This window comes from Harpegnathos saltator, unplaced genomic scaffold, assembly GCF_003227715.2.
Source record: "Harpegnathos saltator strain DR-91 unplaced genomic scaffold, Hsal_v8.6 scaffold12, whole genome shotgun sequence".
In the NCBI taxonomy this organism is placed as follows: Eukaryota; Metazoa; Arthropoda; class Insecta; order Hymenoptera; family Formicidae; genus Harpegnathos; species Harpegnathos saltator.
In genome coordinates this window covers 559,165-579,358 of record NW_020229895.1, presented here as the reverse complement: position 1 = coordinate 579,358, position 20,194 = coordinate 559,165, and the positions used below count along the sequence as shown (strand labels likewise).

General features: G+C 40.9%; 5 protein-coding genes across 7 annotated transcripts; 3 read left to right on the top strand and 2 right to left on the bottom strand.

The window, feature by feature from the left end:
* Nucleotides 1-796: 796 nt before the first annotated feature.
* Nucleotides 797-4,433, bottom strand: CycE (cyclin E). Its single transcript, XM_011143042.3, has 3 exons — nt 3,296-4,433; nt 2,235-2,847; nt 797-2,141 (listed from the first exon to the last, which is right to left on the bottom strand). The coding sequence occupies exons 1-3, from the start codon at nt 3,307-3,309 to the stop codon at nt 1,395-1,397; spliced, it is 1,374 nt and encodes a 457-aa protein (XP_011141344.2). The 5' UTR covers nt 3,310-4,433; the 3' UTR covers nt 797-1,394.
* Nucleotides 4,434-5,516: 1,083 nt separating this feature from the next.
* On the top strand, nt 5,517-8,021 carry lft (Limb expression 1 family member lowfat). 2 transcript variants are annotated; one of them, XM_011143044.3, is made up of 5 exons: nt 5,517-5,615; nt 5,845-6,358; nt 6,713-6,898; nt 6,984-7,330; nt 7,423-8,021. In XM_011143044.3, exons 3-5 carry the CDS (start codon nt 6,742-6,744, stop codon nt 7,825-7,827), a joined length of 909 nt encoding a protein of 302 aa, XP_011141346.1. In that variant the 5' UTR covers nt 5,517-5,615; nt 5,845-6,358; nt 6,713-6,741; the 3' UTR covers nt 7,828-8,021. The 2 variants fall into 2 exon arrangements, with proteins under 2 accessions (XP_011141346.1, XP_011141345.1); XM_011143043.3 differs by having other exon boundaries at nt 6,984-7,339.
* Nucleotides 8,022-8,966: 945 nt separating this feature from the next.
* On the bottom strand, nt 8,967-10,170 carry ClpP (Caseinolytic protease proteolytic subunit). 2 transcript variants are annotated; one of them, XM_011143045.3, is made up of 4 exons: nt 9,973-10,170; nt 9,708-9,845; nt 9,247-9,637; nt 8,967-9,165 (listed from the first exon to the last, which is right to left on the bottom strand). In XM_011143045.3, exons 1-4 carry the CDS (start codon nt 10,009-10,011, stop codon nt 9,020-9,022), a joined length of 714 nt encoding a protein of 237 aa, XP_011141347.1. In that variant the 5' UTR covers nt 10,012-10,170; the 3' UTR covers nt 8,967-9,019. The 2 variants fall into 2 exon arrangements, with proteins under 2 accessions (XP_011141347.1, XP_011141348.1); XM_011143046.3 differs by having other exon boundaries at nt 9,708-9,842; nt 9,973-10,164.
* Nucleotides 10,171-10,433: 263 nt separating this feature from the next.
* Tert (telomerase reverse transcriptase) lies at nt 10,434-14,805 on the top strand. Its single transcript, XM_011143073.3, has 7 exons — nt 10,434-10,459; nt 10,533-11,214; nt 11,291-11,643; nt 11,731-11,933; nt 12,024-12,250; nt 12,322-12,515; nt 12,593-14,805. Exons 1-7 carry the CDS (start codon nt 10,446-10,448, stop codon nt 12,726-12,728), a joined length of 1,809 nt encoding a protein of 602 aa, XP_011141375.2. The 5' UTR covers nt 10,434-10,445; the 3' UTR covers nt 12,729-14,805.
* Nucleotides 13,193-19,839, top strand: LOC105184332 (uncharacterized). Its single transcript, XM_025305179.1, has 21 exons — nt 13,193-13,546; nt 13,864-13,937; nt 14,001-14,155; nt 14,307-14,401; nt 14,484-14,560; nt 14,634-14,716; nt 14,871-15,084; nt 15,278-15,661; nt 15,801-15,999; nt 16,094-16,285; nt 16,444-16,595; nt 16,704-16,805; nt 16,933-17,050; nt 17,148-17,280; nt 17,459-17,690; nt 17,826-18,035; nt 18,110-18,221; nt 18,355-18,544; nt 18,666-18,802; nt 18,940-19,284; nt 19,419-19,839. The coding sequence occupies exons 1-21, from the start codon at nt 13,517-13,519 to the stop codon at nt 19,545-19,547; spliced, it is 3,363 nt and encodes a 1,120-aa protein (XP_025160964.1). The 5' UTR covers nt 13,193-13,516; the 3' UTR covers nt 19,548-19,839.
* Nucleotides 19,840-20,194: the final 355 nt, after the last annotated feature.

Genomic DNA, 20,194 nt, shown 5'->3' with positions numbered 1-20,194 from the left:
TTATTGTCAAACTCTTCGTACAGATATGTATAAACCGCCGCGTTATTACATACTGGGCAGTGCAATTCACCACAAATTTTATAATGCTTAACTCGTTAAAGATTATTAGTCTTGCTTCTTTATTATTATTATTATTATTATCTTATTTCGCCATTCGCATTCGACCTTTTCACACATCCTTCGACACTCATGCTCGATTTAAGAATAAGAACTTTTTTATTTCTTTTTTAATAGAACTTCACAATATACATGTACATAAAAATACATCCAACACTGCAATGCGCCGTCGCGATACGTTGCATTACAATAAAGCGAGTTATATAAAAAATACTATTCACAATATTTTTATAACTTTTTCCTCTCTCAAAATCAGGTAGAAATAATTTGTTAAGGACACTTCTATTGCAGACACTAACGTTACTTTTCCCTCACACATTTACGCGTCTTGATAAATCTAAGATGATTTCAATTGATGATTGAAGCTAATCATGTGGCCACAGCTTCTACAGTTAATTATTCTGCCTTTACAAATGTACTTTCGACAGTCGAAGCATTATCTCGACCACGTATAAAAATACGTAATGTCATTAATTCTGCATTATCTGCGCATTCAAAAACTATTTAACATTCTATTTTATTACTACTACTAAGCTTCATTTATTTTCAATTAGAAAACGTCGTATAATTTATGATAATACTAACGTTACGGAAATTTTTATATTCGCATATATATATATATATATTTATATATTTATATATATATATATATATACACACATGTATGTATATAGTTTATATATTAATATATTAAGGGCATTCATCGATATTTGCATCTAACAATGCTTCTAAAGTAAACCTGAATCACGCGTAATTGAATTCTCCATAACGTTAATGTTATCGTAAATTATATAACGTTTCCTAAACGCAGGAAAACTAAGCTTAGTAGTAATAAGACCGAACGTTAAATAGTTTTTAAATGCATACAGTAGATAACGCAGAATTGCGATATCACATATTTCATTACAGGTGGTCAAGATAACACTTCGAATGTCGAAACATTACATCTGTAAACTCAAAATAATAAACTTAAACTATACAAGCTACAACTGCATGGTTAGCTTCTGTGATTAAGATCATCTTAGATTTACTACCTCCATGATGCGTAAATGTAAATTTATAATACATTAACGTTACGGAAAATTATACATATATATGTTTATATATTAACGTATCAAGGACATGCACTGCTATTTGCATTTAGCAATGCTTATTATAGAGTAGTCACCTGGTTCATAAGCTCCCATAAGCTTCATTGTGATTACCGAGTTATAATTCACGAATCGGCAGTAAATAACAATTTGTTATATAATATTAAGCGTTTGCAAATATTTAAATTACGTATAAGGGTGCAATTGTGGCGTAGGGCACGGTGACGGGACCGGAGAATTCTTCTGACTACTAGATGGTGGAGTTAAAAGCCCGCTCTCGTTCGGACTTTGTCTACCAGACTCAATGTTCGTCTCCAAGTCGTTCACGCAGGGGGGGGCTTCTACGATTAACCGTTGCTGCGCCTTCTCCAGCATCTTCAGATCGACCACGTGAGTTTGTATACGATGCGACTCGTCCACAACTATATTAGGTACAGTAGCCCTCAATCCGGATCCCGAATGCGATTCCGTAGACGTGATCGTAGACCTCAACAAGGACTCGCCGTCTTCTTCCGCGAGAGTGGTGGCGAACGCTGCGAGCCACTTGACACAAGGTGCGAGTTGTTCCCATGACAGCCGGGATACCCTTAACGCGCACTCCCTTCCTTGAGTGTGATAAATTGCCGCCGCAGCTATATGACTGTAAGGAAACTTCAAACTACTTTCGTCCAACGTCGCCAGGTCTAACAGTTGAGCCGCTTGGCAGTATTGTAATCCACCATACTGCGGATATATGAAGGTATTCGGCCTGGACCAATCGCCCGATTCAATTTGCATATAAATATTGAGCCATCCTGGGGCAGTTATTGGAGACAGGTTCCAGCCGAGGCCTTTCAGGATAACCAACTCCTGTCCCAAGATTTCCTCCTCTGTACAGGCTCCGTCAGTAACGTACGCGAATTCCGCGATTTTGGGCGGATATATTTCCTCAACCTGTAAATAAGATGTTGCATTTTGAAACTGATTTCGTTCGACATAAATGTGCTTTTATATCGCATAATTTAACTAGTGGCAAAATTTGCAAACCTTGGATGCAATAAAAAGGCAAGTTATGCCTATCAATTGCAGCTGATTTTTAGGTACATTGAGATGGATAGACAGAAATCTGTCTATATAGTCCATAGCCAGATAATAAGTTTCCCTATGTAGTTTATACACTTCGCAAACTTCAATCAACCAGTCCAGTAAGATTGCTCTCATCTTTGGCTGCAGTGTTGGATGCCTTTGGAACATTTGTGGATCCCTTTGAACTAGAGTCTTTTGATCCCCAAGACACATGTGAGACCACACTTGAGAGCCATCGGCCCATGGAATGGATGGTAATGGACTAGGTCTACTGGATGAACTGTTGGAGGCTGATGGTGTTAGGAAACAAGTTGCAGTTCTTAATTCTGACCATGTGGCTGGTTCCTGTTGTTCCTTCAGTGGTGATGTTTGGTGTTGAGGAGTACATGCACTATCAACCGACTGTGTATTGTGACAAGATTCCGTATAATGAACATGGGACAATGACGGTACTTTGCTAGGGGGGTATATGTTTTCAGAATCTTCTGACAGTTCTGTTGCACGCCTTTTACGTTTTAAGGACAGTGTTTTCCCTCCTTGTAGATATGTTTGCGAGGATTTCTTCTCCTGTAAACTGAATACACAAGGATTCACTTCGTCGTGCACAACATCCTGAGACTATACAATCGTAGCATTTCGTATAAAGCAGTTAGAGCAAACATTTTGCGCAATAGTAAAGGTCACTTTTCCAATGGATATATGGGGATATAGTGGATATGAAAAATTATTTACGGTTAAAATGCCATTGCCCCATAGATCTACACGCTGAACGATGTCGTCTGAAGAGTCAGGGTACACCGAATTATCATATTACAGAGACAAATCTGCTAATGACCCGGGAAAGAATGCATGCCAATGTAAAAGGTTATAGGCGTAAAGTTCGAGCGTGAACGGGAAAGTAATATTTTTAATCGGTCAACGGATGCGCGTCTAATCGATTTCAGCGTACGGCAAATTGCTCCGAGGCTGGACGAGAGAGATATATCGGAATTTCCATGCCAAATGGAACATCGATCACTCACCTGGACTGTGGCATCTTGCCGCGAAATTGCCAACGTGTACGAAAAATATTTGCCGCTGGAATAATTTTTTTCTATACGTCCCCGACGCCGGAGACTCTTGGAACAGAGGTCCGTGCGTTTTCTTCGATCCGGCTGCGACGATTTTCCCAGGAAAATGCAGAAAAGCGAAGGACCACACGAAGCCTACGCGCACCCGATCGCCATTAACGCACGTCCACTTGGCCGCCTTTGATTCGGTGTTTCGACTCAGAATTTCCAGCGGAGAACGATATTGACCGTCGGGAAATTCATCTGGCTCTTTTACCAGCCGCTCCGCAGTGCAAACGGCCCGGGAATTAACAATATTCCGCCGAAAATAAGGGACGTGGATCTCGAAGCGCGGGAGACTAGCGCGCGAAACGGTGACCAACCCCTGTTCGTATCGCGACGCCCTCTATAAGAAGGTACATAACCTCAAAGAAGGGGGCAGATTTTGGGGATTCTCGTGGTATACGACGCTACTACGGCTCCTCGGTGTCCGGGCGTTCCTCTCGCCCTGTGGAGATCTCGCTTTTTCCACGTGTCTGGACGTGAGCGCAAGGTCGATGTCCTCCGACTGAGCGGCGCGCCGTAGTGGCTCGTCTCAGCGGATTTACCCCGTCAGGAGCAGCGAACAACGTCGTTCGGACCAGGGGACGCGTTCCCCGCGACCAGGAGCAGCCGCCTCCGCCTCCGGGAACTGGCTGGCGGCACGTAGAAAGTAGGAAAGCCCGCCGGAACCGTGCAGTTGCGCGTCACTCACACCTGCATTTCCGCTGGACCGTTCCGCGCTCACACTTTCCCTCGCGACGTAGGAAAGACCAGGCGAGACACTCGCGTACACACTCAGCTGTGCGACGCGTGAGCGACACTCAGCAGGTATCAATCGCGGAGCGCGAAGACGCGGTGCGCGCTGACGGACGATGAACTTTCCCGCGAAGAGCGACTGGCGTCTGCGAGCGCACGGCGTTTCGCGGGAACGTCCAAGCGGCGGCCGCCGTCACGCTCGGCGCTGATTGGTCGACGTACGCGGCACAGCTGGCACTCAGCTGATCCGTCGTACACATACAAACACGCAGCTATGCACACGCTTGCAGCGGCCGAGCGCCGTCACGCGGGAAATGTGCGCGCGTAAATCGCGTCGCGCAGGGCGCTTGGCGCGCGCCAGGCCCCGACCTCTTCCTGCTTCCGTGGCGGCCGATTGTCTCGCAGGTGAGGAATGTCTTGCCACGTATGCGCGGGAGCATCGTCGATGTCTCCCGCCGCTAATTGGGAAATACGGCGACCCCGGCGAGTACGCCGATTTCGCTGAACTCGACCGGATTGCCGGCGAGCGAGCGTCGTTTTTTTCATCGATGCGATACGTTGATCTTTTTTCACTCGCTGGCTCTTCAGCTCGTCCAACTTCCATCCACTCGAAATATTCGTCGTATTATATATGTTACGTCTGACAATTATGCGGAAACGATTATCGTACAGAGACGACGCGACGCGTGAGGAAATTAATGCTTGCGATTGGACGTAAGGATAATTGAAGGTCTGTGACGAATGGTATAGCATGTAACGTTGAAACAACGACGAGCTTCTTCGGCTCACAAAAACAGTCGCAGGATGTGTGAGATTAATTGCAGTTGTTGCTTCGATATTGTCGGCATCGCAGTGCAGTTGTTGTTTGTCTTTTCCTTGGAATTGAAGCTATCCAAGCTCCTGAGCTCTATTATTAATACTTCTCCCTTCACATAAATGAACAGCTCTCAAGCGAGAGAGATGCGTTTATTATTATATTACATCGAGTTCCACTCACAATGGAAATGGATCGATATGATTTTAGACAAACAAAAGAGGGAAGAAAGAATAAGTATTAAAGTGTACTGCAACAATGAGTGGTCTGGATATTTATATTACATATTAATGTGCCACAGAATCTTCCTTTCATCATTTGTCATCTTCCGCCAACCCGAGATACACGAACGATCAATATTCTGCAGAGAAAAAACAAAAATTATCTATTTTCTTAAACTTTAACGCCGTACTATATATAGTACATAGCACAACGTTGAACAGTTCTGTTTTATCTACAGATACGTCGAAGCTTCAAGAGCGACTACGATGTGGCGCGTTCGTTGTCAACTCCCCGTCTGTGCGAACTTCCAGTCATCTAGTTCGCAAATTATCCAAGTTACAGCGCTGCTAATGTGCACAGGTGCATTTACGCGAGTCGCGCGGTAGTGTGCGTGCGACGAAATTGACATGCGAAGGATGAGTGCGAACGGAGCCTCGCTGTCATTTACTTGTCATTCAGGTAACGAAAAGAAGTCATCTTTCTCGACGTACAATTAAATATTTCACCGGGACATTCGGTTATCGATCGGCAGCCGGCAAAAATTAAAGAGCTGCGAAGCTATCTTTCACACCGTAGTAGCTTCACGTAGCTGCTTCTGCTAGAAATTGTTGGGCGAAAAATAAATAATAATAACTAATTTGACCCGAGGAATAATTCCTCGCGTTCTTACGAGACATTCGTGTTGCAGTGACGAGTTTCTGCTGAACGAGCGAATCTCCATCGGCCGCAGCCTCTGAAGTACGGTACTGTCGGAAGAAAAAGAGAAAAGAGACACGGGTACTTAACGCTCGGTTGGCAAGCCTCGGCGACAAAGTGAAAAAGCCGAAGGCGAACGGACGAACACGGTCGCGGTGCGAGAGCGGTGGCGCGGGGTCCCAGTGAGTCGCGCACAGCCCTGGTTTTCTGGAAATCGTCAGCGGTCCGGGGCCATTAAACGCGTTATATGTGTCTTGCAATTTGATCCCGCGGCGCTCGACGCGGTGCGCACCGATCGGAGAGTAATTTACGCGAATTCCTGGGCATCCGGGTCTCCGCGCGGCCGGACGGACCTCCTGGGCTCTTTCTCACGCCCGATGCCACCGTCGTCCCGCCGTTGTCGTTGTCCCGCAGCATCCGACACCTCACTGCACCGAACGTCCTCGACGGACACCAGGAAGATATCACACGGTGTGGCCGCACAGCATCGTCTCGTCGATTCTTCGGTGAGTACGCGTCGCGTCCTTCTCGCTGGCACGAACGACGGCGCGACTCGCTCGGGTCGCGAGCACGAGTGTCAACGATGTGACAGCGGCTGATGCTCGTCGAAATAAAGCTCTGTATTCTTATGGAATATTTCCGCTGTACCTGCCACTCGCGAATCTCGAGCGAGATGCGCATTCTCCCACTGTTTATCTATCGCCAATTGCTACAGCGGATTGACAAATCTTTGCAGATATATTTGTCATTTCGTATGCTGTATAATGTCTCTTTATCATAACGAGGGAACATTCCTCCGCACTGTTAATTTGAAAGGTTGGAGGTAACATGTTAAAAGAATGCATTGTGCGTACTTGCAGAATAAATGAATGCAAGCTTCTGAGGGGTAATGCAGGGCATGATGCCAGTTAAGACAAAGTCTCGTGTTCCTGAAAACATGGGGGTCACAGGTGGACTGGTAGATGCCCGTGCTAAGCAAGTTCTAAGAGAAGCTGTGGACGCAGTTGTCAACAGTTTTGCGAAACATTCGCAAGGCTATGGCAGAGGTATAATGATATTTATTTTATATCTATATTTTGTCAGTCATGCAAGCATTTTGTGTTTTATACAGTTTGTGTGTTTTATAAACAGTGAATGTTGTGGAAGCGCTACAAGAGTTTTGGCAGATGAAACAGAGCAGAGGAGCAGAATTGAGAAATGGGGCATTAGTCATCTATGAGTCTGTTCCTGGTGCTAGTCCACCTTACGTTTGTTATGTAACGCTTCCCGGAGGATCATGCTTTGGAAGCTTTCAAAATTGCCCCACTAAGGCGGAAGCGCGCAGATCGGCAGCAAAAATTGCACTGATGAATTCTGTATTCAACGAACACCCGTCAAGAAAAATTACCGATGATTTCATTGAAAAAGCCGTCGCGGAGGCTAGAGCGAGTTTTGCGAAACCATCGGCGACGTCGAACGGAGTCGGTAGCCAAGCGCAAGTAAATAAAGTATAAGAATTTGTTTACTTTTTTTCCTACTACTGGAATGCGGTGAGATACGACGTTGCTTATATATACGCTTGTGCTTTTAGGGCAGCGGCGACGAGAAGGAAGATCCAAACACAGGAATAGGCGCGTTTCGTTTTATGTTGGAGTGCAATCGCGGAAGAACGATGTTGGAATTCCAAGAGTTGATGACGGTCTTCCAATTACTTCATTGGAATGGCTCTTTAAAGGCTATGAGAGAGAGGCAGTGCAGCAGGCAGGAAGTGGTCGCGCATTACAGCCACCGCGCATTAGACGATGATATGCGTAGCCAAATGGCGTTGGATTGGGTGGCCAGGGAGCACGAGAGTGGCGGCGGAGTCGTGGCGATGGAATTGGCTTTAGCTGAGCGCGAACTCGAGACTGCGCGATTAGCAGGCCGGGAGCTTAGATTTCCAAAGGAGAAGAAAGACATACTAATGCTCGCGCACGCGCAGGTCTGTCCGCAGTAAGATCTAACGTGATTGTCGCAACAAACAACGCATGAGACTGGTTTTTTTGAGGGATGATAATTTTTCAAGGAGACTATTTCCCCTTGAATATCATGAAGATAAATTTTTATGAGCGAATCCACTTAATTCTAGTTAAGGCTCAGCTTTATGACATAATCTATTCCGTCCTTTTATACATACATATATATATATATATATGTATGTATGTATGTATGTATGTATGTGTGTATGAAGCGTTTCTCTTTTATAGAGCTTTTCTTCGTAAAGCAATCCTCTCTGGTGATAATAGATCTTAAATGGGATATTTTGATATATAGGAGAACTAAGTATATATAACTGCCATTATTAGAAGTTATACACACTCGCATTTACATATCAAATTTACTTATATGACGTGTGTATAGATATATATTTTCTTCAGGAAAGTAAGGTTTTTTGTCTTCCACTATCTTTATTTCGTGCGATTTCTATTCTGAAATCTTTAAACTTCAAATGAATTCAATGAAACTACACTCCAATTTAAAAAAGATAAAAAAAGGAATGATATGCAAATTTTACGTGCGTACGCATATTACATTCGCGCTAACCCGTGAATGACAAAGAGAATTTTAAGATAATGGTTATACGAACAGGGTAGGTAAAAGCAATGTAGTACATTGGTTTTTACTGATATGTAGGGATACTAAACTAAATTAGTAAATTTTAAATTTTAAATACGCGTGAAATTTATATATATACAAAGGAGAATATAAGGGGTCAAAACTTCAACAAAGGTTCAACAACCTTAAGCCACATGATACATTTTAGGATGAATACGATAAGTTTTTTTCATATGCTGCAAGTTTTATCCACTTGCCATTAGCAATATACTGTGCTTGCCTCTAGTTCTGAAGATATAACGCGATGAGGGATCAAATGATCATATTATATTGATGTTCATTTATACTGCTGTTACACAAGTTAGTGTATTTTATACATACACCAATTTGAAAGAAAAGGGTAAATATATTATTCCCAAGTGCGCACACGCACACACACACACACACACACACAGTTGAATAGGACATAGTTTATAATTGTTTTATAAATATTTTATTATTATTAAATATTGATAAATATGTTTTTTCTTTTTCTATACATCTTGCCAAGAAATCGGAACTGTATACACCATATCCTATCATGTCCAGCAGCATCAAAGCTGAGTTGGTACAGTGCCTTTTTTTTCTATCTCGGCTTCTGCTGTTTCCTCTTGCATAGGATGTGCCAACACTTTGTCTATTAAACCAAACTCTTTGGCTTGTATTGGGCTCATAAAATTGTCTCTTTCCATACTACTTTCTGTAAGAATACAAAATGTGTGCAGTTATGTGTAAGTAAAAAAATTTTAACAAACACACATATACATATGCAAATATATACCTATCTTTTCTAATTCCTGTCCAGTATGTTTAACATATAATTCATTGATCTGTTTTTTCAACTTGAGGATTTCTAATGCTTGGATTTGAATATCTGTAGCTTGTCCTTGTACTCCTCCTGATGGTTGATGTGTCATGATTCTAGCATTTGGTAAGGAATGCCGCATGCCTTTAGCTCCAGCTGCCAAAAGTAGGCTGGCCATGGAACATGCTTGACCTACACACCACGTGGCTACAGGTGGGAGAACATATTGCATGGTATCATAAATTCCAAGTCCTGCTGTTACACTTCCACCAGGCGAGTTAATATACATATGAATTGGATTTTTACTACTTTCTGATTGAAGAAAAAGAAGTTGAGCAATTACTACGGAGGAAACATTGTCTGTAATCTATAAGAGAAAATACAGGTAAATTACAGTCGTTATAAATTAAAGTTGAGTGTAAAGAGTTATCTTTTACCGGGCCCATAAGGCAAATAATTCGTTCTTTCAGCAAACGTGAATAGATGTCGTATGCTCGTTCGCCACGACCACTTTGCTCCACTACAACTGGCACAAAATTTAAATATCTTTTACTTGTTTTGTGCGCATAAGTCTGCTGAAAGGAAAAAAACATTAATTATAATAAAACTGACGTGTACATCATTGAAAAGAAGAAAAAGAAGTCACGGAAGTAGATCGGTAAGTTTATTTTCGTTCGAGAGTTTCTTCAGCATTATACTCACAGTGATTGACGGTAATAAATTGCACGTCCTTCGCAACATATTCGCGGATGAACAACGTAGCAATTCTCTTTAAAAAAATATATTATTGATAAAAGGGTCACATTGGCATATTACAGTGATTTGTTTTGTATAGGTTATGTTTTACACACAGAAATTGCATATAAGTCTGTTCTTTTCAGTTACGTTAGAACTGCACGGTATTTGATAGCGTTTTCGACTGATTCCGGTCCGCCTCGAGTAAATTATGGTTCGAGTCTCAGCCAAATTCAGCCAATTTTAGCTGAGACTCAATCCATATTACAATCTCGTTTACATGAAGAATATTGACCCGTTATTCTGGCGGACCAATAAAAAGTCTACGATGGCTGCGTTCTGCTGATATTCACTGCCAGTACTGAAAATACATAGTTTGCGTCACGTATACTATAGATTTACACTGCTGCTGACAGTGAATATCGGAACGCAGCCTAAACATGGCATCTAAACGGTAAGTTTTTCCCTATTTGTTTAATATGATTAAAACTTGTTTGTTTTTATAACTTAACTATTTTTTTTTATAGAAAATGTCAGTTTCAATGGTCAAGAAACCAAAGAAATTGGAAATATAGAAAAATTGATTCAAAATGTCTGAAATCTGTTTCTATTGAATCTTATAATTCAATAGTGAAATTGTTTGAATCTAGATCTCTCCTTAGAAAAATGAGTTGTACAAAAGCAAAAATTTCGAAATATCATATCTTAGAAGCTGAAAATAATATCCAAGATATATGCCATAAGATTATAAGGACAAATGTTGGAACAAATGATAAGAATATTAATTTTGATAATATTATCCCTACTATCTCACCTATATTGGATAAATTTAAAGCACTACACATAAGGTTTAAATATTTTGATGAATTAAAATATATAATGGAAAAAGAACGGAAAAAGCCAATAAAAAAGAAGTATAAAGGCCAAGTACATATATGTTTACTAAAGTCTTTTTTTGGCTTTATGTTTTATAAAAATGTTCCATTAGAATTGTTTGGAACATGGCAAAATTTCAAAGCAGTGAAAAAAACTATACATTGTCTTCTAAAAACATGTCCCAAGAAGATAATGATTGAACCATCTTCTAAAAAAAATATAAATAAAATTATAAATAGAAATAAAAATACAACTATTGCCACTAGATCTGGAAAAAAAATTACTGCTATTGGAGGATTATTAAGCATAGAACCATTATTAAAAAAACTCGATGTAAGTTTATTTAAAAATATTACCAATTTGATAATTGGAATATATAATACTTACTACACAGAGCTTGCTCTTACAGATTTCTAAGATTGAGTGGTTATATCCACTAAAAAATATACAAGAAAAATGGATTATGATTCTTAAGTTGTTGCATTGGTTTTTCGCACAATATATTATAAAAATTCTACATAAATACATAGTATTATTATCAATCAAACAACAGTGGGTTTATATTAAAAAAGATGACTGGTGTGAAATGCAGGATATATTTATAAGTGAAAAAATAAGCAAGGGCGATCTTGTATTGATTAAAACGACAAATAAACAGATGAGTAAACAAACAAAAGTACAAACTGAATTACAATATAAATTAAAATGTATTAGGACATATAGATTGGTTGCAAGTTCTTCTGGATTGAGAGTTATAGCAAGGTACATGTGCATATGTAATTCACAAACAACTATAAATATTATTACTTATATGTAAAAGCATCCTAAAAACATTGTATATAATTTTAGGTGTTACGATGAAAAAAAATCTTATGAAATCAGTATCATTTTGAGATTCCTGCAGCAATTATATTGTACGTACTTTAATGAGGAAGGACTTCTAACTGTACAAAGTTGTATTCAGCAAGTTTTTAAGTTTAAAAGGTCGACTAAGGATCATTTGTATTATGTACGTTGTGATATACAAGATGCATTTGGGTCAATAAATCAAGGTATATCATAGATGCAACATCTAAATGAGGAAAGATATTTTTGTCAATTAAGCAAACCATTATAATATAACAAACTATTTCATTTCACAGAAAAATTATTTGATATTATTAAAACATGTTGTATGCGTCACTTGCCTATTTATCTTAGAATGCGTAAATGCACAAAAAAGAATACAAAGAAACAAAGACTCGAAGAGATAATGCAATGTTTAGATTTGAAGGAACTAAAAAACGTCTTAAGTAGCGACGAGAAACCTCAATTGACTAAGTGGATAAAGTTGACTTCTAAGATTAAAAAATTGCTATTAGAGCAACAGGTATAACAGAATTAAGTATTAAGTTAAGATCGTAAATTATGTTAATATTTCACTTTCTTTCTCTTATTCAGATTGAATTATATGGTAAAGTATATTCTATAAAAACTGGTGTACCACAAGGTTTGCGGTTGTCGCCAATTTTCTCTGACATATATTATCAAAATATGTTCAATAACTTATTTGTGCAATTTAAAAATAGCGGAGTCTTGTGCAGATACGTCGACGATATTTTATATGTTACCAAGGAAAAGAATTATGCAGAAGAGTAAGGATTGAGTTACTTTGATCATTTTACAGTTATGTATCATACAGAAATTTTACTTATTTCAATACTTTTTATAGATTTTTGAAAATAGTCAGGAGTGGCATACCCGAGTATAACGTGAAATTCAATCCCAACAAAATACAGACGAATGTAGAATTGCCATTTTATAAAAAAACGAAAGTGAAATATTTGGGAAAGAATATATTTATATAGATTCGACGATAAGATTACACTCGTTGCCGAGGATTCATACTACGGCAAGAACGTTTTACGAGGTAGGCCAATTCATCATTACATCGAACTCAGCATTGTGAAATAGGGCCATGGATGTGGAACAATTTTGAGGATAAAATAAACCGTATTAATGTCGCAATAAATTCAACATCTACATTATTGTCGACATAAAACATCAACATTCAAGCAGGAATATGTGCGAATTTTATTTCATTTGTAATTTATACTGAACATTATATTTTCCTTTTGATTCCTGATGATTCGCTTGTGATTGCTTTCGATATTCGCGGGTAATTGGCGGCTCTTTCCGAACGTCTTCTTTCTTTGAAATTTGAATGAAGTAATGTCGAGAAGGATTCTCAATCAGTCACGGTACGTTTCGTACGTTAGATAAGCAAATACGAAATACACTCGTATTTTACGTTAGAATAATGCAATTTAGAATGTTTTAGCTTCTCGATTTTCCCTCGATTCGGGAATCTTTTCAATTTTGAAAACGGAACACGGAACAGAGAGAGGAGGACGTTCTCTTGTTAATTGCCTTCATCTGTCGGCTGTTAGGTTTCCAGGGCTTTTTTTGGACACGCGCACGCCGCACTTTTACAAATGTCTCGTTCGTTTTAAACGTCATAGCATATCCATTTATATACAATATATATATTTTTACTGAATTTTTTACGCCACAGTACGAGAACGAAGGAGCAGCGAGTTCTGTCGTTATTATGCCGATCTCGCGTATTTGAACCCTTTGAACGTGATTGCGTAATATGCGAAGAGGCTGTGCGCGTTATGACGATGTGAGTGTAGTAGCTGTATAAAAAAGAAAAACGCGAAAAATTTGTGCATCACGTTTGCAAAGAACATGGTCTAACATTTCGCTGCGATCTTTCAAAACGCGAGGAGGGGTACAGGAATGCGGATGGTTTCTTCATCAACCGATCGGACTTTCGTCAATGTCAAATATAGTGCATAGCATCACGTATATTATACGTTAGCTTAAGATAGATTAGTTCTAATTGGAATGATAATTTGATTTGTATTGTTCAACAACAGTGTTGTTCAAATGTTGTTCTACCTCATGTTCGTTACCGAAGTTCCTTAATCGTGTTTGCAGAGGCAACTCGATACCTCTATAACCGCCGAGGACGATTCGTGTTTCTCGTCGGAACTCGACCTTCTAAATCCGAGGTAACGCGCGCTCGACAACTCTGCTTCGCACAATCCAAAGCTGTAAGTCTTGTACTTTTTCAGAGTAACACGGTCTTATCGAAGACCGCGACTCACACGTCCAACATTGAGAAACAAGATTGCGAATGATCGGTTGAATCCTCTCGAACCGCCGTCGAGGTCGTCGCATTGCTGTCAGCGGCGGTCGTTTGTTGGCAGAAAGATTGCAGCGAAATTACGTAAGTGATGTAAGTGTTAAATTGAGAGATTCACCTATCGAGGACACGGTCCCGCTTAGAATAATCTCGGAGAAAGCGTCGGAGCGAACTTATTCGTTTGCAACGATTGCTTCCTCGCACACACGTGTCACCTCGCGGAGACGCGTTTTAGTTACCGAAGAGCCCGACAAGATCGCTCCGTCAGGACACGCCGTCAACATCATCGGCTCTTCCGCGTCCGTTTACGACCGTTTGAGGAAATACGAGGTAAGGTAAAACACTGCGTTAGACACTTCGCGAACACTTCGGACTCAGGCTATTGTTCTCGGTGGCGGCGGATGTTTCACAGTCACAAGTGACTTTCGAAGAGAGGCACTCGGTCGACAGCGACGAGGGGTTCGGGCGTGAACTCAGCGGGAAGCTTTGGTAATTATCCCCGACGCGCGAGTAGCCCTTTTAAGATTTCAAGCTGCGAATCGTCTTATTGTCTCGTTTCAAGGCGCCTAATGTATTGTGGTGACAACAGGAAGGAGAGCAGCACACCGCGGATCGTAAGGGTGATTCGACAGAACAGCAGGAAACGTGAGTAGTTTCAGCCGACAGCTGGGATTTTCCCGGGTCTCGTTGCTTCGTCTACGCCAACCTGAAGAACTGAGGAGAGAAATATTCGACACTCTTTACTCACTCAGTGCACCCTTTCGCGCGATCGATTCGCTCCAGCTTAAGCTTCTTGCAGGCGATCTCAAAGTAGGTCGATCGGCAGCATCCGATCGGCCGCGAGAGGACAATAGCAAGAGCAGCGTCGTCGTGCTCTATCACGGAAGATCCAGCACACCTCCGTCGTCCACCTCGAAACTGCCTTTGCGGCTTTCCAAGTCGGATCAGACGATAGCAGCGGTAAAGTCGGACGTCTTGCAGCCGGAAACCACGAGCTCCGCGTCACCCGACAAGTGAGCGCGCACTTATTTGCGATAGAAAGAGACAAGTTGAACGCGTTAATTGCGCTTAATGATATTATAATGCTTCAGCACACATCGCACGTCGCATCGACCATAAAATAATAATCGCGTAAAATAATGATCACGCAAAATGACGATCCAAGTCAAGTAAGGTTACCTTTAAGCGGGAAATATGTTTAAAAAGGACAAGGCTGGTGGAAACTCCGGAAAGTCAGTCGCCAAGATATCCGCTACCTCGGCGGAAGTTCACCTCTCGACGATACCGTCGTCCGTCGAAGCAGCAGCATTCTCTGCACGTAAACATCTATCACGAGAACCAAGTGGAACGGCTTGTATCGGCGCTACAGCATCCCTGGATTGTGCCTGAGAGACAAATAGGAGAAGGCTTCAAAGAATTGGACTACGCAGCCAAGTCTTTCGGAATTCCTATCAAGCGTGAAGAAAAGACGACTGAAAACGCGCCTGGGAAAAGCAGGAGAAAGCGTATCGAAGAGAAACAAGTTGGGAAGAAACAATGCTCGCCGGTTGATGAAGCTATTGCTTCAAAATCTATGGATTATCGTCCAAGGTAAAAAGATTCGAGGCTTCGTGGTTGATTAGACAGGGTTGCAATTGACAGAGCGATATATTCTGTAAATGTGGCGGATGTGTACTTTCCGTGTAGAATTTCATTCAAAGAAACTCAGGAAATGACAATGTTGCAACAGACAAGCGGAAGCAGACGACGCGAGAGGCCAAAAGCAAGCAGTACCTTGCTCGAACCTGAGCTCCTTGGCACAACGGACGCAAACGCGTCCCAAGGGAGCGAATCCGACGTGTATCAGCGTGAACGAGACTAACGAGGCGAGTCGTGTATTTCCTTTTCGAGCTACACCCAGCGGTAATCTCAAGATTATCCCGAATCAGGTAAAGAAGCTCCCGTGCGTTCAAGCAGGTGCCGTGCCGGGACTCTCCCGGAATCAGGAATGTCGATCACCGAGCAGACGCATAGTCATTCTAGGTGGTGTTCGAGTCGAAGAAATTCAGCGTTCTGGTTGCCGATCCACGACGCACCAGAGTCAACGTCAAGGCGGAGCTCAGTCGATCTGCTGCTATCGACACTGCTGGCACGCTTGTTCCTGACTCTTCGAATCGGCCGAGATACGTCGATCTTCCGCTTGGCGTTACGCCATCCGCGATCGATCAATTGCAGGTGGAATTGAATTAATAATAAATTTATAGTTACTACAGAAACACATAACATGTACAAGCTTTTTAAAAGCCAAACTCGACTTGTTTTATAAATAAGAAGACCAGTACAGATTCTTTGGCTACAGCAGTATCTTGAATATAAGTACTTTGTAACATTAGGCGCAGAAAAAGTTACCCTACATCGAAGCGAATTACAAGTCACGAATTCAGCCGAGTACAAAGTTCACTGCGTCAGAAATGGCAGAGAAGCAGCCGGCTGCTCAACCAATGTCTCACCAAGTACCAGCGATGAATGAAATACCGCTCGCCTCGTTAGTTTTGTTCTCGTTTTTCAGTCATAAATTTGGGGGAGAATTTGCGTAGCAATCATACGAATAACTTTCATCATTATTCTCATTTTCTTTCTTCTTCGGGAACAGATTGGGTTTTACAAACGAGCAACCGATCAATTGGGAAGATATAATCCTGCCGGAGAAGACCGATTTGTATCAGGAATTGGCTAAGCGTATCACAAATTATAAGTAAGAACAGAATTTTGAGCGAAATAATTTTGTAGTTTGTATTAACTGACATATTACACTTTATGCGATATGTCATTTCGCTGGAAACTAAAGTAAGTTTTATTCATTTATTCTGTTCCCCTTGAAGGAATGCCGATTGCATTGTTCGAATCGATCACGACGAGTTTTGCTGTCATTTGCTCGTTTTGCAAAGTTACAGCACGTTTTTTGACGAGAAGAATTGCAAGGATATTGATTTATCTGGCGTAAGATTTCACTCCAACTTAATTGTCAAATAAAAAGAAATGCGTTAGTTTGTCCATTGACCTGATGAAAAACTCGATCAATTGTATTCTAATGTAGAGCAACGTGACTTCCAAGGCCTTCTCTATCATTTACGACTGGATGATCAGTCCAACTAGCGAAAGTTATCAGTTGTTACGAAGAGATAATATCCTGGAGATCTTCATGGCGGCGCAGTACCTTGGCATCAAAGGTACGCATTTCATCTCGTACATAAAATTTGTATTTCGAACGATAGTAGAATCTTCGCGACCTCTCGAAACGGAGGCAAAAGAATTCAATCGAACACCTGAAACGAAATACACGAGAGACATGTTAACGGGATCCTATAAACGGGATAGTCCTATAAAATACACGTACTTTACAAAAAGAACTGGAAGAACAATGCTGGGCATTCATCGACAACGACGAGCTCTTCTCCGAGGATACCGCTTTCCTGCTGTATCTGGAAGCGAAGAAGATCGGGAACACTGCTGTGATGGAGCTAATGGTGCCGAGAATCATGAAGTTTTTCTTGATGCTCGTCAGCACCAAGGACTTTTTAGAACTATCGGTGGATGAACTATGCTTGCTGTTAAAGTCCAATTACATTTGTGTCAACAGGTATCATTGTGCTTGAAAAAATTTTATACCTGAGAAAATCATTTTTAATTGTTAAAAACATCTCATTAGCTAAAGATTCACTTCGAAAGCAAAGAAGTTTTGTATACCAATAATAGCGAGTAATTTTTCCATCAGCGAGATGGAAGTCTTAATGTCCGCCGTGAGGTGGTTGATGCACGATTGGAATGGACGAAAGCAACACATGTTGGAAGTGCTCAGGTGTGTTCGATTCGGGCTTATAGCTCCGTGGCAATTAATAGATGTCAAAAGGAATCCCGAAAATCCAGAATTTATGGAACTAATGTCTTATCCCGAAGTGCAAAAGATGGTGGACGACGGACTAGCGTATGAAAATTTTTGTCCACTTGTAAAATTAAATTATAAATGAACGAGCGTGTGATCGATATGCAATTCTGCAGCTTTGTCATTATAAAGTATTGGTATGGCAATCAAACGGAAGATTATTACCACTGGATCGACGTGCTCGGACTCAACGAACCTACCAATCGCAATTGGGCCGGAGAGGACAAAGTAATTTATGTTTCATTGCTCCAACAAATACATTTTTCATTCAACGCGCTAAGCAGTTCCCACGTAAAGCAGTAAACTATACTTTAACTTTGTCTTTGAAATGATTTTTGTTAGAACACTTTCTGTTTCTCAGAATTATGTTACGTATCGCGAGTTCCTGCTGTACCTCGAAGACTATCAAAAGACAAAGGTTACGGAGTTGAAAACTCGGAAGAAACCCACACCACCGAGTTCTCCTCCCAAAGATTATTCGCCCTTGTCGCCGGGAAGAATGCACACAGATTGCGGCCAAAATCATTGCTGCATAGAGTCGCGTCTCTTAGGTAATTAAATTAACGTGAATAAACTTAAGAGATTTTGGACATCCTTGTCTCCTTAAACGTTTAATAGTGTGGAATTACTTGGTACTGCATTGAGATCAAGTTTTCTTGCATTTATTTTTAGAACGGTATAGCACGACGCAAGGCAGAGGATCGAAAAAGTATATATCGAGGGTCGCTACATCGTCAGGCACATTGATTTCGCCTGAAATCTTGACCGAATGTCTCAGCAATATGGGTAGAAACAATAATGTAAGGGCGGTGAGTAAGCTTCAGGTTGTTAAACTGATCTCTTTCGGAGAAACTGATGATGTGTTAATAATAATAATCACGGTGATTCGCTTGTGGTAAAGTATCTTCAACTATTTGAATAATATTTTTTATGTCTTCTTTCACAGAACAAGGTGCAATGCGATGGGAATAGGAACGGCAACTCTAACGTCCACGAGACAAGATTTCACGGAGCGGGTGAATCACCACGGAGGTCTTTGGACTTTTTCAAGAGACATACGTGCGACAATCATCAGAATTGTGAAAATCAGCAAGGGAGAAAGCAAGTTTCGGATGTCTACAGTCGCAAGCCATGGGAACATAATGCGATGTTTCCTACGAAAAAGCAGCAGAAAGCGGCGAAGAAATCGCGATACTCGGAAAATCGTGATTCGGTCAAGTCCGAAGAAGAGGCTGCTACTATGATACAGGCTACATACAGAGGATATAAAGTTAGAAGAAAGTTTGACGAGGTTAGTAAAACGAGACGAAGACGCTGTAATATTCAATCAAACCGTGATAAAAACAACATTTTTATTTTTTCCTGTCATTACAAGCATATTGCTGTATGATTAATAACAAAGATCATTTAATCTGCATCTCGCAGATTAAGAAGTCATCCTCGGAGGAGAAGCAGAATGCTCAGAAAGTGGCAGAGTTATTGTCTGCGACGACTAGCCGGTGCGGCAGGTTTTTTCAGAAACGCTCTACTAAACCCAGCCAAAGTGTCCAATAACGTCGCGAATTAAAGCAGAAGTACGTATCTGAAGAACACGAGTGTTAATCCCAATATGTAACAGCTGTTTAGTAATAAATATATTTTATAAAAAAGAATTTTTCAGCAAATATGAGTGTATCTCTCTGCGCAAGCACGCTAATGTAATAACTCACTCAAGTGTGACGATATATTCTTTATTTTTCTATGTAAATAACTTATCGAGTAGTAATACAGATGTTGTTTGCCTGCCTCTCGTCGCGAAAGAGTGTGTAATTGCGCGACGGTAATAGCAACTCGTGTGAACAATTCAGAGTACACTTATGCATTCAGCCGAGTATAATACTAGATATAATACCATCAATCGTTTTTTTGCGAAACATCACGTGTTCAACTATGTACATGGACATTTCTCGGATTGAAAGTTCATTTTCCGCATTTCATATCATATCGTACTTGTCTCAGAAGAAAATGCCAATCGCGTATAAATATATATAGCAGAGAAATCTAACGTCTCAACAATCAAAGTCTAAGCTCGATGCGAGCGTTATAAGGCGCGCATGAGCATACTTCCAATATAGGAGCGGTTGTTTTAGCGTTATGAGTACAATGATTAGCATTTAAATAATGACTGATCAACAAGCGGGGTTCGCGATCTCGATAATTAC

Coding starts and splice junctions, on each gene's coding strand:
- LOC105184332 (XM_025305179.1), top strand. CDS start 13,517: ATGCGAAGAGGCTGTGCGCGTTATGACGAT. Junction 13,938..14,000: donor CTCGACCTTCTAAATCCGAG/GTAACGCGCGCT, acceptor GTACTTTTTCAG/AGTAACACGGTCTTATCGAA. Junction 18,803..18,939: donor GAAACAATAATGTAAGGGCG/GTGAGTAAGCTT, acceptor CTTCTTTCACAG/AACAAGGTGCAATGCGATGG.
- CycE (XM_011143042.3), bottom strand. Junction 2,142..2,234: donor GCCTTTTTATTGCATCCAAG/GTTTGCAAATTT, acceptor TCTTATTTACAG/GTTGAGGAAATATATCCGCC.
- lft (XM_011143043.3), top strand. CDS start 6,742: ATGCAGGGCATGATGCCAGTTAAGACAAAGTCTCGTGTTCCTGAAAAC. Junction 6,899..6,983: donor TTCGCAAGGCTATGGCAGAG/GTATAATGATAT, acceptor TTTTATAAACAG/TGAATGTTGTGGAAGCGCTA. Junction 7,340..7,422: donor GCCAAGCGCAAGTAAATAAA/GTATAAGAATTT, acceptor TTGTGCTTTTAG/GGCAGCGGCGACGAGAAGGA.
- ClpP (XM_011143045.3), bottom strand. CDS start 10,011: ATGTTGCGAAGGACGTGCAATTTATTACCGTCAATCACT. Junction 9,846..9,972: donor ATTTATTACCGTCAATCACT/GTGAGTATAATG, acceptor TTTTCCTTTCAG/CAGACTTATGCGCACAAAAC. Junction 9,166..9,246: donor ACAGGAATTAGAAAAGATAG/GTATATATTTGC, acceptor GTATTCTTACAG/AAAGTAGTATGGAAAGAGAC.
- Tert (XM_011143073.3), top strand. Junction 11,215..11,290: donor CATTATTAAAAAAACTCGAT/GTAAGTTTATTT, acceptor TTGCTCTTACAG/ATTTCTAAGATTGAGTGGTT. Junction 12,516..12,592: donor GAAAAGAATTATGCAGAAGA/GTAAGGATTGAG, acceptor TACTTTTTATAG/ATTTTTGAAAATAGTCAGGA.